Here is an 18434-nt window from a genome sequence, read left to right as displayed (position 1 = left end):
CCCACATATTCTTTTCTGGTGATTGGGGATGCCCAGCATTGTGACGGTGAGCATATTATAGAGGCCAGTAATGGAGATCACACTGGTATTATGCTTGAACTGTGTATTGCAATTGCTATGTTTCGGTAAGTATAACTTACATTTGTATTGTGTTATGCAGTATATTTTGTATCACTCTGCTAAATCAGAAATCCTGTGTAACATCAACTGTCTTCAAATAAATAAATTTGATATTAAACATTACACTCTCCATGCATGGAATATCTAAAAGAACCTAGTCAGAGAGCATTGGACTCTGACATCTGGGCAAATGCATAGGCAGAAAAGTTTAGCAGGTTTTAACTTCAGTAAAGGAGACATCCTGATGCTATGTTCAGCTTTCTGAGGTACAGTTTCATGCAGTGTTCTAAGTTAAAACTTGCCAATTGTTTTGTCTTCTCCTGCAAAGAAAGAGAAATAATCTCTTTTCTTTATGCTTTTGATGTGAAGCAGGAGGTAATCAAGAGAGTTGGAAAGGTAAGCTCCTTATTAAAATGGCTCATATAATTTAATAGAAATCATGATGTGTTTTGAAGAACATCATAACCTGAAAAGCTGAAGTGATCTACTGAAATTATTTTTTTCTTTGTCTTCTCCAGGGTACAGTTGAAAGCTATATTTTCTAAGAAGACTCTTTAATAAAATAATGTACAGAAGTATTTATCACACTTTTATTTTTTCATCACAATTAAAAGAAGGTGAAAGAAGGATTTTAAGGAGAAAAAGGTATGCTTGCAGAGAATTTTTAATTTTTCTTAGCTATAACCTGATATTTATTGCATGATACACAGAAATTGCTAACTGCATAGGAAATAATTTTCCTTTCAGTTTCACCTTTAAATAAGTTTGGATTATTGCTGCACACAATATTTTAAAGGTCTACCAGGACTAGGAACATAATAGAAGGTCTGATTAATCTCAAACACAAGATGTTTTGCATTAAATGGTATCTGACTTCTAGAGTCAGGTTTTACTGAATTGCTACCTTTTTTTATTGGTGTCTGTATCAAGATAAATATTTCAAAACCATACCGTATTAAATACCAAATTCATTGCTCATGCAGCTTCAGAGGGTTTAGTTAATTTACTTCAGAGATTAATTTGGTTCTTAAGCTTTACTGATTCTTTAAGTTAACAAAGAAAATATACTTAGAGGCCAATAAGAACAATCAGTCATATATTATTTTATGCCTGTTTAAGTGATGAAGTAGAACAGGAAATCAATATAAAAAGGCTTCTTATATTCATAGAAGTATCTAATGGCTATAATGAATAAAAAATAATTTACAAGACTATATATATTATTATTTAGTGAAAAGTAAGGAGCTCATAACTGTAATTCTATGGCTGACTAACATTATTAGTCTTTCCAAAAATAGAAGAACTTATAACACATTAAATTCATATTCAGGATAATTCCATCACTTTTCCAACATTGGAACTTTTATAAAGTCAACACTGGTTGTTTTTCTGTAAGCTGTGTGCTGGCTTAAACATGAGATAATTCAAGAATGTCCGATATGTCCATGTTCCACAGGCAGCCAGGCTGAGAATGGTTCAGCCTTTTTAGAGAGGGACACACACACACCCCCCTCCCGCCCTTTCTAGGTCTGCAGACTGCAGAGTTTTTCTCCCAGTCGTAAGTACTGGAACCTGCAGAGGCACAGAATCTACCTTTAATATCACCCCTTTGTCCTATGTGGGGCATAACTTATGGCTCTGATAGGTTGTGTGCCTCTAGTCCTAATTTCTTCCCATGTGGAGGCAACAGCAGAGGGTCCTTCAAGGCAAAGGCAAAAATCTTGCTAAAACTGCCTCATGGCCATTGTGCATGCCATGCTGCCTCCACTAAGTGGCAAATGTGAGAAGAGGCATTCACAAAAACTCTGAAAGGTCCACCATATCATCACAAAGAGTAAGAAAATATATATATATATATATATATATGTTATCCTGGTTTCAGCTGGGATAGAGGAGTTAATTGTCTTCCTAGTAGCTGGTACAGTGCTATGTTTTGAGTTCAGTATGAGAAGAATGTTGATAACACTGATGTTTTCAGTTGTTGCTCAGTAGTGTTTAGTCTAGAGTCAAGGATTTTTCAGCTTCTCATGCCCAGCCAGCGAGAAAGCTGGAGGGGCACAAGAAGTTGGCACAGGACACAGCCAGGGCACCTGACCCAAAGTGGCCAACAGGGTATTCCATACCATGTGACGTCCCATCTAGTATAGGAACTGGGGGGAGTGGGGGCAGGGGGATCACAGCTCGGGGACTAACGGGGCGTCGATCGGTGGGTGGTGAGCAATTGCCCTGCGCATCATTTGTACATTCCAATCCTTTTATTATTACTGTTGTCATTTTATTAGTGTTATCATTATCATTATTAGTTTCTTCTTTTCTGTTCTATTAAACCGTTCCTATCTCAACCCAGGAGTTTTACTTCTTTTCCTGATTTTCTTCCCCAACCCACTGGGTCGGGGGGGAAGTGAGTGAGCGGCTGCGTGGTGCTTAGTTGCCAGCTGGGGTTAAACCATGACAGTACATTTTGGCACCCAACGTGGGGCACGAAGGGTTGAGATAACGACAAGCCTAACCAGAGCTTGTTAAAATGATTTTCTAACAAGCATTCATTATATTGGTCTAATAGTCGCTGGTCACTATGTTGATTTATGAGTTCTTAGAGTTGTGGTGCTTGTTTTTAGCGTTCTGTTATGTATCACCTCACTTGTTGTATGTAGTCCCTGTGCTGCTGCTTATCATCTGTGGGAGGTAGATTAAGGTTTTCGCTTTGATGTATTGTGTAATACTGGCTTATGGTATCATAAAGTTATTGGTTGTGGGACTAATCCGGTATTTGCACTCAGCATTGTCGTCACCTCTATACTTTGGGAGCCATCTGTGGGAAACTATTAATAATTACACCCTTTATGTTTCCTCCTCAGAAAGCCGATCTATGGGTGAGACACCTTTCTTCCACAGTCTAATTACAATGGCATTTGAGAATTTTGGAAAATTTGAATACCCTTGGGATATTGAGACCAGAATGGTCCTATTGCTAGAAACTAGCATGTTCCTGAATGTGGTTCAGGTCTTCCTTAAGGTTAAACAACTATTTAAGAAGATCACCCAGAGGTCTGCCCTGAGGCTGGATAATTATGAGTGTCAGGGTGTGTGGGGTAGGATGGGAAAATGCCTAGGGCGGTGTTCTAAAACACCTCCAGTGTTTTGGAACTGCACCCTTAAACAAGTGCAGAATCCTGAAAAACTAGCAGAACATTTGGAAAAAGTATGCTGTCATCACCCTGACAATTCCAGAGAGACACAACTCACTGCAATGTGCTGGGGCCTGTCCCATGCCTATTGAACCCTGTTTAACACTACTCAGTATCGTAAAAGGGAAGAAAAATTCTATGGATCTAACAAAAAGGTGACAGGCACTGTGGCCACTCCAATCCTCGCATTAGTATCAGTTACCCCACACAGAAGAAGAAACATACAAAAAAATCAGTTCGCTTAGCAAAAAAGGAAGATGAGCCAGGGTCATCACGGGAACAGGAGGAAGAGGCAGAACCAGAGGTAATTACCTGATCCCTATCCTTGAGTGAGCTGCGGGATTTGCGAAAAGATTTCAGCTGTCGTATAGGTGAGCATATTATCACCTGGCTGCTCCGATGCTGGGACAATGGGGCTAATAGCTTGGAATTAGAAGGTAGGGAAGCCAAGCAGCTGGGATCACTTGCCAGGGAAGGTGGCATTGACAAGGCAATTGGAAAAGGGACACAAACCCTCAGCCTCTGGAGGCAACTCCTGTCAAGTGTGAAGGAAAGGTACCCCTTTAAGGATGATATTGTATGTCAATAAAGCAAGTGGACCACCATGGAGAGAAGTATCCAGTACCTGAGAGAATTAGCTGTGCTAAGGACAATTTATTATGTCCTGGACAACCCACAATTACCCAAAGATCCAGACAAAGTCCAATGCACATGACCCATGTGGTGAAAGTTTGTACAGAGTGCACCATCATCCTATGCCAACACATTGGCAATAATGACCTGGAAAGAAGAAGAGGCACCGACGGTGGATGAAGTGGCTCGCCAACTCCGTCAATACAAAGAAAATCTCTCCTCCTCCCTACAAGCCTGCATTTCGGCTGTGGAGAAGCTGTCCCAGGATGTCCAACAAATCAAAGAGGATATGTCCTATTCCGCACCTGTAAGGACCAATGTCTCGGCTATTAGGAGTGAGCATTCCTCTGCCCAAGAGAGAGGAGATAGAAGGTACACACCACGAGGTGCCCTGTGGTTTTACCTATGTGATCAAGGAGAGGACATGAGGAAATGGGATGGAAAACCTACCTCGGTCCTAGATGCAGGGGTATGTGAGTTGTGAGGAAAAACCACCACAAAAGGGGATTCTACCAGGAAAAATGCCACTCCAGTTTACAAACAGAGTAGAAAGGCTCATCTTATTTCTCGTCTTCTTCAAGGGTGTGATGGGTTGACCCTGGCTAGACGCCAGGCGCCCACCAAAGCCGTTCTATCACTCCCCCATCCTCAGCTGGACAGGGGAGAGAAAAATATAACAATAAAAAGCTTGCGGGTCGAGATAAGGACAGGAGAGATCATTCACTAATTACCATCACGGGCAAAACAGACTCAGCTTAGGGAAAATTAGCTCACTTTTTATTACAAATCAGCCAGAGTAAGGTAAATGAGAAATAAAACGAAATCTCAGAACACCTTCCCTCCACCCCTCCCTTCTTCCCGGGCACAACTTCACTCCCGGATTTCTCCACCAAGCCCCCCCAGCGGCACAAGGGGGACAGGGATGGGGTTTACGGTCATCACATGTTATTTTCTGCCGCTTCACCTCCTCAGGGGGAGGGCTCATCACACTCTTCCCCTGCTCCAGCATGGGGTCCCACCCACGGGAGACAGTCCTCCACGAACTTTCTCCAACGTGGGCCATTCCCACGGGCTGCAGTTCTTCACGAACTGCTCCAGCATGGGTCCTTTCCACGGTGTGCAGTCCTTCAGGAGCACACTGCTCCAGCGTGGGTCCCCCACGGGGTCACAAGTCCTGCCAGAAACCCTGCTCCGTGGGCTCCTCTCTCCACAGATCCGCAGGTCCTGCCAGGAACCTGCTCCAGCGCAGGGTTACCACGGGGTCACAGCCTCCTTTGGGAACCCACCTGCTCCGGCGTGGGGTCCTCCACGGGCTGCAGGTGGATATCTGCCCCACCATGGACCTCCCTGGACTGCAGGGGGACAGCCTGCCTCACCAGGGTCTTCACCACGGGCTGCAGGGGAATCTTCGCTCCGGCGCCTGGAGCATCTCCTCCCCCTCCTTCTGCACTGACCTTGGTGTCCGCAGGCTTGTTTCTCTTACATGTTCTCACTCCTCTCTCCGGTGGCTGTTTACCGCGTCCCAACTTTTTTTTCCTTCTTAAAAATGTTATCACAGAGGCGTTACCACTATCACTGATTGGCTCGGCCTTGGCCGGCGGCGGGTCCATCTTAGAGCCAGCTGGTATAGGCTCGCTCTCTCTCGAACACAGGGGAAGCTTCCAGCAGCTTCTTACAGGAGCCACCCCTGTAACCTCCCCCGCTACCAAAACCTTGCCACATAAAACCAATACAAAGGGGCTTCTGAGTCAACTTCACAAGAAGTGGGTAACGGACACTGTGACCAGAATTAGAGGGGCCCTGCCTCCAGCCAGGTGGAGGAAAGGGATAACCGGGTCTACTGGACTGTGTGGATTTGATGGCCTGGCACGTCAGACCCACAGGAGTATAAGGCTCTAGTAGACACTGGTGCACAATATACCCTAATGCCATCAAGTTATAAAGGGGCAGAACCCATCTGTAATTCTGGTGTGACAGGGGGATCCCAAGAGTTAACTGTATTGGAAGATGAAGTAAGCCTAACTGGGAATGAATGGCAGAAACACCCCACTGTGACTGGTCCAGAGTCAGGGTTTGAGGGTTAAAGAAAAACAGGTGCCAATTGCTACCACGACGGTGCACCGGTGGCAATATCGCACCAACCGAGACTCCCTGGTTCCTATCCACGTGTTGAATTGTCAACTGGAGAGCCAAGGAGTGATCAGCAAAACTCGCTCACCCTTTAATAGTCCCATAGGACCAGTGCAAAAGTCTAATGGGGAGTGGAGACTAACAGTTGACTACTGTGGCCTGAATGAAGTCACGCCACCACTGAGTGCTGCTGTACCAAACATGCTAGAACTTCAATACGAACTAGAGTCAAAGGCAGCCAAGTGGTATGCCACAATTGACATTGCTAATGCGTTTTTCTCAATCCCTGTGGCAGCAGAGTGTCATCCACAATTTGCCTTTACTTGGAGGGGTGTCCAGTACACTTGGAATCGATTGCCCCAGGGGTGGAAACACAGCCCCACCATTTGCCATGGACTAATCCAGACTGCACTGGAAAAAGGTGAAGCTCCGGAACACCTGCAATACATTGATGACATCATCATATGGGGCAACACAGCAGAAGAAGTCTTTGAGAAAGGGAAGAAAATAATCCAAATCCTTCTGAAAGCCGGTTTTGCCATAAAAGAAAGTAAGGTCAAGGGACCTGCACAGGAGATCCAGTTTTTGGGAATAAGATGGCAAGATGGATGTCGTCAGATCCCAATAGATGTGATCAACAAAATAGCAGCTATGTCTCCACCGACTACTAAAAAGGCAACACAGGCCTTCTTAGGTGTCATGGGGTTTTGGAGAATGCATGTTCCAAATTACAGTCTAATTGTAAGCCCTCACTATCAAGTGACCTGAAAGAAGAATGATTTTAAATGGGGCCCTGAGCAACAACAAGCCTTTGAACAAATTAAATGGGAGATTGTTCATGCAGTAGCCCTTGGACCAGTCCGGACAGGACAAGGTGTTAAAAATGTGCTCTATACTGCTGTTGAGGATTTCTTGGCTGGGCGAGGGCATGTGAGCAATCCAGCCATTAGGTGGGAACGAAGCATAAGCATACAAAGTGCTGGAGCAGACAAGGACGCTGTGTCCTTGTACGCTGGGAAAAAGGAAGATAAGAAGAGCCTGACAAACAACTCCTGGATGCCGAAGAATGAGATAAGTAACTGCTGGACACCTCGTGAAGAAGCTTGCACAGCCAATAGAGGATAAGATAGTGTCGCGTGAACTGGGGTATTGTACCAATTAGAGTATTGTATAAGGCGCGTGCACAAGCACATAAGGTATATAACTGTGTCAAATGTTGTAGTAAATGGGCTTCACTTGATCACATTGGTCTGTGTGTGATGTCCCCTGTGGATCCTCCGCAACATACTGCAGCTGGGGAGAATGGCCCTACCTGGAGCCTCTGGCAGAAAGCCCCTGGGGAGACCCGAGGCCGACCCCTGGGGTTTTGGATTCGAGGATATCGAGGATCCGAGGCTCGCTATACTCCAACTGAAAAAGAGATTTTGGCAGCATATGAAGGCGTTTGAGCTGCCTCAGAAGTGGTTGGTACTGAAACACAGCTCCTCTTAGCACCCCGTCTGCCAGTGCTGGGCTGGATGTTCAAAGGGAGGGTCTCCTCTACACATCACGCGACTGATGCCACGTGGAGTAAGTGGATTGCACTGATCACACAACAGGCTCGCATAGGAAATCCCAGTCGCCCAGGAATTTTAGAAGTGATCACGGACTGGCCAGAAGGCAAAGATTTTGGAATGTCGCCAGAGGGGAGGAGGTGACACGTGCTGAAGAGGCCCCACTGTTATAATAAACTGTCAGAAAATGAGAGGCAATATGCCCTGTTCCCTGATGGGTCCTAGTGCATTGTAGGAAAGCATCGGAGGTGGAAAGCTGCTGTATGGAGTCCCATAGGACAAGTCACAGAAACTGCTGAAGGAGAAGGTAAATTGAGTCATTTTGCAGAGATGAAAGCCATCCAGCTAGCTTTCGACATTGCTGAAAGAGAGAAGTGGCCAGTGCTCTCTCTCTATCCTGACTCATGGATGGTGGCAGATGCCCTGTGGGGGTGGTTATAGCAATGGAAGCAGAGCAACTGGCAGCACAGAGGTAAACCCATCCGGGCTGCCGCACTGTGGCAAGATATTGCGTCCCGGCTAGAGAATCTGGTTGTAAAAGTACGTCATGTAGATGTTCATGTACCCAAGAGTTGGGCCACTGAAGAACATCAAAATAACCAACAGGTGGATCAGGCTGCCAAGATTGAAGTGGCTCAGGTGGACCTGGACTGGCAACATAAGGGTGAGCTATTTATGGCTCAGTGGGCCCATGACACCTCAGGCCATCAGGGAAGAGATGCAACATATAGATGGGCTCGAGATCGAGGGGTGGACCTGACCATGGACACTATCACGCAGGTCATCCATGAATGTGAAACCTGTGCTGCAATTAAGCAAGCCAAGCGGCTAAAACCCCTGTGGTATGGAGGGCGATAGCTGAAATATAAATATGGGGAGGCCTGGCAGGTTGACTATATCACACTCCCACAAACTCGCCAAGGCAAGCCCTATGTGCTTACAATGGTGGAAGCAACCACCGGATGGCTGGAAACATATTCTGTACCCCATGCCACCACCTGGAACACTATCCTGGGCCTTGAGAAGCAGGTCTTGTGGCGACACGGCACCCTAGAAAAAATCGAGTCAGACAATGGGACTCATTTCTGAAACAACCTCACAGACACCTGGGCCAGAGAGCATGGCATTGAGTGGGTGTATCATATCCCCTATCATGCACCAGCCTTTGGGAAAATCAAACGATACAATGGACTGTTAAAGACTACACTGAGAGCAATGGAGGGGTGGAACCTTCAAACATTGGGATATACATTTAGCAAAAGCCACCTGGTTAGTCAACACCAGAGGATCTGCCAATTAGGGTGGCCTTGCCCAGTCAGAACTTTTACGTATTGTAGAACTGTGGCGATGAAAAAGGCACTCAGGATGACAATGTGATGGTTCCGAAGCAACGGCAAAAAGACTTCCTTATTGTCTCTTACAGCATACTTATATGTTACTAAAACAGGAGCGCATATCTGGCTTGGCTGGGATGTTTGCCAGTCCTCAGAACACTTAAAGATAATCACCTTCCACACACATACTCGTGACTGTCTTCAGACACATCTTCCCAGGCACGCACCAGGCAATCCTCGGACCTGACCTTGTAAAACTAGTTCTTCAAAGGCTTGGCAAACATGCAGCACAACGAATTCTAACATTCACTCTTGATTCAAATGCCAGGTGTTCCAAGCTGCTCCCACATAGAAGGGGATAAAGTCCCTGTAGTGCACATGAAAAATATGTTAGGGAAGACAGTCTGGGTTACTCCTGCCTCAGGCAAAGGTAAACCCATTCGTGGGATTGGTTTTGCTCAAGGGCCTGGGTGCACTTGGTGGGTGATGTGAAAAGATGGGGAAGTCCGATGTGTGCCTCAAGGGGCTTTGATTTTAGGTGAGAATAGCCAGAATTAAACTGTATGATATTAGTTGCTATATAACCCTGCTACTGTATGTTATCATTACTATAATTGTTATATGCTATATCCATAGTACTACAGTAAGAATCACTTGGATCAAGCAAGAAAGAACTGCGATAAAACTGAGCAAAGCGCAGTAGTGATGGAACCAGAACTGACTCCAGCATGCAACAATCCAACGGTGCACACCATCCTCCTGCTGCGTCAAATGTCACCTGCTCGTCACACTGCACTGAAGCCCAATTCTGCTCTACCGACTGAGAGGACTTTGCACCATCCCTCCTGCCCAGACAGACTGGTATGACAGATGGAGCCCAAAGTTGGGGACTAAATGAACTCAACGAACATTTTATAAACATGGCCCATAAACTAAAGGAATGATACCTCTGTGTGTGTATACATATATATATATATATATCTACCTATATCTCAAAGGATGGAAAAGGTGATGATGATTAACCAGGATGTATCTGAAAATATAGGACCTGAGCATGATGTAAACGGTATAGAATAAGGGGTGGATACTGTCCTGGTTTCAGCTGGGATAGAGTTAATTGCCTTCCTAGTAGCTGGTACAGTGCTATGTTTTGAGTTCAGTATGTGAAGAATGTTGATAACACTGATGTTTTCAGTTGTTGCTCAGTAGTGTTTAGTCTCAAGTCAAGGATTTTTCAGCTTCTCATGCCCAGCCAGTGAGAAATCTGGAAGGGCACAAGAAGTTGGCACAGGACACGGCCAGGGCAGTTGACCCAAAGTGGCCAACAGAGTATTCCATACCATGTGACGTCATGTCTAGTATATAAACTGGGGGGAGTGGGGCTGGGAGGGATCACTGCTCAGGGACTAACTGGGCATCGGTCAGCAAGTGGTGAGCAATTGCATTGTGCGTCACTTGTATATTCCAATCCTTTTATTATTATTATTGTCATTTATTTAGTGTTGCTATTATCGTTATTATTTTCTTCTTTTCTTTTTTATTAAACTGTTCTTTTCTCAGCCAACAAGTTTTACTTTTTTTCCCCCATTCTCTCCCCCATCCGACTTGGTGGGGGAAGTAAGTGAGCAGCTGTGTGGTGCTTACTTGCTGACTGGGGTTAAACCACGACACTATTAGAGTATCTTTTCAGAGATTTTTGTATGAAAATTTGACTTTTTCAGCAGCCTAAATTCATTATATTTGCCTAATATGCTTTTCTTTTAAAAAGACTCTATAAGTTATACTTTCTGATAGACCGTTATCCATTATATTGTTACCTCTTTCAGAGAAAACTAACAGACTATAGAGAGCTACAATGCAGCTTTACAAAAGCCCTTCTTTTTGCTTCCAAACAAGACTCTGAAATTGCCTGCATTTAGCACTCTTCCAAACACATTTTGTTTTCCACCTACTCTCCCACAGCATGGTTTATGTCTAAAAAGAAAGAATAATGTATTGGCTTTGTGTGGCAAGGTTTTGGTAGCGGGGGGGTTACAGGGGTGGCTTCTATAAGAAGCTGCTGGAAGCTTCCCCTGTGTTCGAGAGAGCCCATACCAGCCGGCTCTAAGACGGACCCACCGCCGGCCAAGGCCGAGCCAATCAGCGATAGTGGTAACGCCTCTGTGATAACATTTTTAAGAAGGAAAAAAAGTTGGGATGGGAAACATCCACCGGAGAGAGGAGTGAGAACATGTAAGAGAAACAACCCTGCAGACACCAAGGTCAGTGAAGAAGGAGGGGGAGGAGATGCTCCAGGCGCCGGAGCGGAGATTCCCCTGCAGCCCGTGGTGAAGACCCTGGTGAGGCAGGCTGTCCCCCTGCAGCCCATGGAGGTCCACGGTGGAGCAGATATCCACCTGCAGCCCGTGGAGGTCCCCACGCCGGAGCAGGTGGGTTCCCGAAGGAGGCTGTGACCCCGTGGGAACCCTGCGCTGGAGCAGGTTCCTGGCAGGAGCTGCGGATCTGTGGAGAGAGGAGCCCACAGAGCAGGTTTTCTGGCAGGACTTGTGACCCCGTGGGGGACCCACGCTGGAGCAGTGTGCTCCTGAAGGACTGCACGCTGTGGAAAGGACCCATGCTGGAGCAGTTCGTGAAGAATTGCAGCCCGTGGGAAGGACCCACATTGGAGAAGTTTGTGAAGGACTGTCTCCTGTGGGAGGGACCCCACGCTGGAGCAGGGGAAGGGTGTGATGAGTCCTCCCCCTGAGGAGGATGAAGCGGCAGAAAATAACGTGTGATGACCGTAAACCCCATCCCCGTCCCCCTGTGCCGCTGGGGGGGGGGGGGTTGGTAGAGAAATCCGGGAGTGAAGTTGTGCCCGGGAAGAAGGGAGGGGTGGAGGGAAGGTGTTCTGAGATTTCGTTTTATTTCTCATTACCTTACTCTGGTTGATTTGTAATAAATTGAGTTAGTTTTCCCCAAACTGAGTCTGTTTTGCCCCTGACGGTAATTGGTGAATGATCCCTCCTGTCCTTATCTCAACCCGCAAGCTCTTTGTTATATTTTTCTCTCCCCTGTCCAGCTGAGGATGGGGGAGTGATAGAACGGCTTTGGTGGGCACCTGTCGTCCAGCCAGGGTTAACCCATCACAGTCTTTTTGGTGGAGAATGCCGGCAATGTGAGGAATTCGAGATAAGGATAGTAATTGAGAGAGGTAACGGGCAAAACATGGACTGAACGCAGCCAGAGAGTTAAGAGCTGCATGATGAGTGGGGAATTTTTATTGTTGTAATTGTGGTGAAGGGACGAGGGGTGGATTGTGTGTAAATTGTCCACTTTTTGTCGGTTTTGTGATGATATTATTTTGATTTCAGTGTGGGAATTCTTTTTGTTGATGTGAGTGAAGATTTTGTGTGATGAATGTAGATTTTAATGATAGTTCAAATGTGATGCACAGAGGCGAGGGGTTGAAAGGAGAAGAGAAAATAATAAAAGTTGAGAAAGAGATTCAGAAAAAATAAAACACTCTTCAAAAAAGGCAGGACTGAATTCAGAGGAATCAACAGCAAAAATAGACATTTCAAAATGATTTAAGGAATATGAGCTGACATATCTGTAGACTTAAGATATATGTAAATGAAAATGAAAGTTTTACTTCTATGAAGTTTTGAATTATGTTTAATATATGTTTGGCATGCATTTAGCAATGACAATGACAATTATGTAATAAGTGATTTTCCTCCATTCGAAGCAGCTTATGAATTTGACTTTCTTGCTCATGGTTTTTTTTATAACCTTAATGATAATGATGTCAGATATTTCCCTAGGTTCTTAGGTAAGGTTCACCAGTATATAAATTTTTAAGATTACCACAAATATGCATTTTAGAGATACTGGCTAGCTTCTTCTCTGAGTATAGCACCATTTTTAAGGATATATTATTTATTTTTGTGGGTAGCTCAGTTATTCTATGCTGTGGTTTCTCAGAGGAATATCATCTTGCCCCAGTGGTTTACTGCAATGGAAATTCTAGCTTTACCCTCTTTCTCTCTGACAGTGCTATACCTTCTCTAGATATAGAGTAACCTCTGGATACACTTTTCCTCTTTCACTGATGTAGTGGTATCCAGCAATAAGCAAACACTTAGCTTATACACTTAACTATCAATCACATTTACTCTTAGATGCTCTAACAGAACAGGGCCTCTCCCTCCAAACAGCCTCACATTTCAAAACATCTTACTTCTCTGGTAAATTCTCATCCTCACAAAAATATCCTTTTGTATATTCAATTCCTGCTCAGCCGCAACTAGGCAAAGCAGAGTGGGAAGAAGCTGGTAGGACCAAGGACTACGGAAACTTCTTCTCCAAATTAGAGAGGCCTGTCAGTACTAGCGATTATTATTAGTAGTATAAAGGATGATAACAGTAGTGGAGATGATTATCCTTGGTGAATGTTGAAAAAGACTTGTTCCTGTCTGAACTGACTGCAAAGACATGGTTAGTGTCTTTGTAGTCTAGTAATGGTTTGTTAAAAAATAAACAACAGTTAAATCAATTTCTTGCAGCTACATTCTATTTAACAAAATTATGCAATTTTAGACTTGACTTTGATGTCTTTCAGTTATGCAAACTGATTGTATATAGTTCATTCAGTTACTGAGAAACAGAATATTTTGCCAACACAAATGAAAGAGAAGAATAGATATAACATAGATAGTTGAGCCCTGGGGACAACAATCTGGACTGTTAGCTCTCTCCTGACCCAAAGTTTCAAAAGGGATATTAACTAAGGACTTGCTTTCTCTTTGACTTTATTTTTTTATATTAGTTCATTCTGAGCAAGCCCAATTCTATAGGTCAGTTTTCAATAATATTTGAAAAGTGACTCTCATGTGAAGTTTCATGTATTACTTAATCTATAAAAAGTTTCTATTTCAGTCTTACGCACAGATGTATGGAATGATTGCTGGAGGTGAGTTATCGATATGACACCCCCCCCGCCTTAAGGGAAGGTGAACCTCCAGGGTGGAATGCAGTGGATATACATGAAATCTGTTCCATAATAATTCCCTAAGCAACATAACCTGCAACTTTAGATGTTAGCAACACCAGGGGAGCTTGGTATGCTGACTCTAAGAGAAACAACATGGAGGGTGGAGCTCAATGGAGACACCACAGCCAAGCTCTGCGATATCACCGCAGGGAGAGGGAACTGGAACTACTGGAACAAGAATGGAAGGTCCCTGCATTGAATCCACTGAAGCAAGGAGGTGAAACAATGGGGTTCTGTCAACGCTATGGCCTTACTTCTGATTTATATAATAAGTGCCCAGTTCTGGAGTAGTGACACGCTAAATCATGTTCTCTGGGTGAACTTTCCTCATTATAATCTCATTATAATACCAAAACACACCTCCATCCCAAAAGCTACCCACCTCCAAGGTGCAACCACTCCTCACTGAGCATGCGCTCTGAATTTTCTCTAGCATATACCTTTAAAAGTAAAGCGAGGAGATTTTACACCAATCATAATAAAGGTATGTATGACTAGAGTCACTCAAGCTCCACCTAAAAATAAGAAAATATAAAAGGGCTTAAGAGAGGAGGAATGCTAGGGAAGACACCATCATAGACAAGTCGGGAGGACATTGCTGACTTCTGGGATCAGCTGATGGGCTGAACCTCTCTTCCCCCACATAGGGACACCTATTGGGTAAGATTCAAACCCTCGGTTATACCAAGTGCTTCCTCGGGAAACTTAGAAATCTCTATAGAGTTTTTCCATAATTTAGTGTGCTTGTAGTCGACTGTATTATTATTTGCACATGCTTTGCAGACAGTGTATTTATCACCGGCAATCCAAAAGAACCTGTACTGTTGCTTTAATAACCTGCACTGCTCATTAATCTAGTCATGATAGTTCATTAATGCAACCAAGCTCCCTAAGTCTGGTAATTCTTGTGTGTTGAACGCAGCTAAGCTGAGAGTGCAGTACGCTATTAGTGCATCTGTCATCGTGATAGTTCAGCATATTGAATGCAACCAGACTTAAGAGCGTCAAATTGGACATCACTCAGTGTCCTGGTTTCAGCTGGGATGTAGTTAGCTGTCTTCCTAGTAGCTGGTACAGTGCTATGTTTTGAGTTCAGTATGCGAAGAATGTTGATAACACTGATGTTTTCAGTTGTTGCTCAGTAGTGTTTAGACTAGAGTCAAGGATTTTTCAGCTTCTCATGCCCAGCCAGCGAGAAAGCTGGAGGGGCACAAGAAGTTGGCACAGGACACAGCCAGGGCACCTGACCCAAAGTGGCCAACAGGGTATTCCATACCATGTGACGTCATGTCTAGTATAGGAACTGGGAAGTGGGGGCAGGGAATCGCCGCTCGGGGACTAACTGGGTGTCGGTCAGCGGGTGGTGAGCAATTGCCCTGCGCATCATTTGTACATTCCAATTCTTTTTATTACTACTGTTGTCTTTTTATTAGTGTTATCATTATCATTATTAGTTTCTTCTTTTCTGTTCTATTAAACCGTTCTTATCTCAACCCATGAGTTTTACTTCTTTTTCCCGATTTTCTCCCCCATCCCACTGGATGGGGGGGAGTGAGTGAGCGGCTGCGTGGTGCTTAGTTGCTGGCTGGGGTTAAACCACGACACTCAGAAATTAAACCTAGCCACCCCCAGCCCCTCTGACATCTGAGGATAAACTGGAACGCAAGGGGCTTTATTTTCTGCCAAACTTCTTTACCCTCTAACGCAACAAGATGCCTCAGAAATCAGAGGTTATGATAAAGCTTTTTTTTAAGATTGCCTTTTCCTAGGCATCAGAAAGCATGAAAAGCATTAATTTCTCAATAGATAATACTCCAGTAATGAAAAAGTAAAAGCATACTTGTTTAGGTGATGCATGTCTCTCGAAGCTCTATTTGCTTCAGTTTCCACAGAACTGTAAGGTGCTAAATATCTTGCAGATTCTGGCTGAAAGTGTTGCAAATTTCTAATCTCTCTACTCTTTCTAGGAATGTGTTTATAGTCAATGGAGAAAAATATAGAGATTAAAAAAGAACTCTTAATTTGCTCACAGAATAGGTCTTGAGAGATGCTTTTAGCCTTTTTCATTACCCAAAAGGGAGAGAAGGCCTGAATTCCCCTCACAACTTCTTGCCATGGATATCGCACAAACAAAAATGTGTCATTTCTAGCTAGGACTGTTAAAATTACAAGGGGTGATACTTGTGAAGAAAAAGACAGAGAAGAAAAACAGAAGGAAATCAGAGATTTTGTTTGACAAAGTCTTTGAATAAAAGGTTTGTGTCAACAAATCTGAACTACAGTTACAGCCCTGTTAGAGGTTATACCAGATCAATAGCCAAAGGTATCTATTACATTGTGGATAAAAGCTAAAACACCCTTAGCCAGATCAGTACAGTACTGCAATGAAGCATAAATGAAATAGATTTCTAGTGTATGAGGAGGGTTATTGCCTCAAAGATCTTCAGTAGCTCTGAAAATTATGATGGGATCATTTTTCCATGGGAAAAGAAAAGAGTCAGTAGTATAGTCCATTAATAAATATAAGAGGAATTTTGAAAGTAAGGTATTACTTAGTAAAATACAGGAATTCTGGAAACTGAATAGCCAAGCTACTAGACTCGCTGACTGATTACATGCTTGTACGGTACATACTTGAAGATAAGGACTTCTGAATGTCTGAGTTTATTGTTAGTTGCAAATTACTGCAAACCTATGACATTTTTGGTTTTTAATGTATGCAGCAACAAACTACAAGCCAAAATGAAATAAATATAAAAACTTTAAAACATTTTAAAGCTGTGTTAGGACAATCTTGTTTATTCACATAAAATAGTAAACTAACACTCTGGAATTAGCAGAATGCCTGAAAAGACAATGTCTACTTACAAGAAAATTATTTTACATATTTTTTTCCAAAAAGGAATATTTTCCTCCCTATCTATCTGAAGCAATTCAAGCTATCAAGTCATAAACCTTCTGAATGCCCTGCTCTCAGCTACATAGGTGACCTAGTGATAAAACAAGATATAAGGACTTAGAACTACATCAATAGAACAGTAGGGAAAGAGAACAAATCTTTAATAGCCAAAATGCAGATATGTGAGCTGGAGTCAATTGCCTAACTTGTTGCTCCCAACTTTCTTTAACTAAATACATGAACATTTCATTTGCGTCTTCCTAGGCAAAATGAGGGTATTTTTAAAAACTTCTTGCATAAAGAAGTTTCACTCCAGGCTTTGACTGTGACTATAATCAGGGAAAAAAGTTTGCTCAAATAACACGGAACTCATGTCAGACAGGAAGCAGCACAAATAATCAATTTATTTCAACTGAATTATTCATTACTGAAAAGGGTGTACTTATAACACTAAACAGACATTGTTTGTGGCTCTTCTGTTTCAGGACATGATAAATTTGTGTCATACTGATGACTGAGAAAGTGAATTGGGCACATTGAAAACAAGTGGGTTCACTGCTCTCACATATTGCGGCTATGTTCCTTCCCTTCTCATTGCTGAAAGTTTATCCTCTAATAAGTAATTCCCAAGGCATCTTGCAATAGGAAGCATTCATGAATGAATGCATTAATAAATGTTTCTTATTGTGGGGCCTACTGGGAATTCTTTATAATACTTATAAGGAGTTTACAAACCTTCATTAGTTACATAAAACAGAAAAGAAAGTTTGCTTTTTTGGAACATACTATTTTGTCCCTTTTCAAAATATCATAGCAAAGAACTAAATGCTAGCATGAAACAGAACCAATGACCCTTTATGCACTTACCATGTACCACATGCTTGGCCACTTGGGATCATTGAAATAAGTGGATTGGGTACCACCATGTTTATAATCCCTCTTTATTCTTCTTTTAACCACCTGCTGTTGTATCCACTCTACCTGCCAACAAGGAAAACATTTGGTAAGTGTTAGATTCCATGGAGACTATCAAGAAATGTATGAAATCTTGGGAATTTTCCCATTTACCAGAATCCAAGACATACTACATGTTAAAGAGTTCATTTTGGCAGTGGGAATGCAAAGCTCACCTTGGCATATTGTTCACTAGGGAATATGTCCAATTTAATTACTACTACAAGTCTCTATGAACATCTGTTTAAATCCCCTGCTAGAAAGATGTCATTGGCTAGCATATTTTGAATAATAACATTATTATTTTATTATTTTTCATTATTAGATTAGCTCCTCTTTCAATTCTATTTTAAAAAAATTACTTTTACAAAGCTTAACAGTATATCACAATGAGAAATGAATGATAAGTTTTTTCTTTTGTTTTATTTAGGTCTGTTCTTGAAAAAAAAAAGTTTAGTAACATACTCAAATGTTCTACTTAACCAATATGTAAATCAGCTTCCCCACTTGGAATGAAAAAACAAAATTAAACTGTATTTTATAGCAGAGTGACTCTTTGTCAAGATTCACTCAGTCAGGCTCTCCGAA

General features: G+C 43.0%; 1 protein-coding gene across 1 annotated transcript in view; it reads right to left on the bottom strand.

Annotated features, from left to right (window-relative positions):
* LOC138683546 (proprotein convertase subtilisin/kexin type 5-like) overlaps positions 1-18434 on the bottom strand; it is a 244874-nt gene that overhangs the window by 168133 nt on the left and 58307 nt on the right. Inside the window, exon 3 of the mRNA XM_069775528.1 lies at positions 17760-17873. Within this exon, the coding sequence (XP_069631629.1) occupies positions 17760-17873 (114 nt within the window). The remainder of the gene's footprint in view (positions 1-17759; positions 17874-18434) is intronic.

The sequence above is a fragment of the Haliaeetus albicilla genome, chromosome W, assembly GCF_947461875.1.
Source record: "Haliaeetus albicilla chromosome W, bHalAlb1.1, whole genome shotgun sequence".
In the NCBI taxonomy this organism is placed as follows: domain Eukaryota; kingdom Metazoa; phylum Chordata; class Aves; order Accipitriformes; family Accipitridae; genus Haliaeetus; species Haliaeetus albicilla.
Note: the sequence above shows the minus strand (reverse complement) of the source record. Positions and strands in the feature narration are given on the sequence as shown.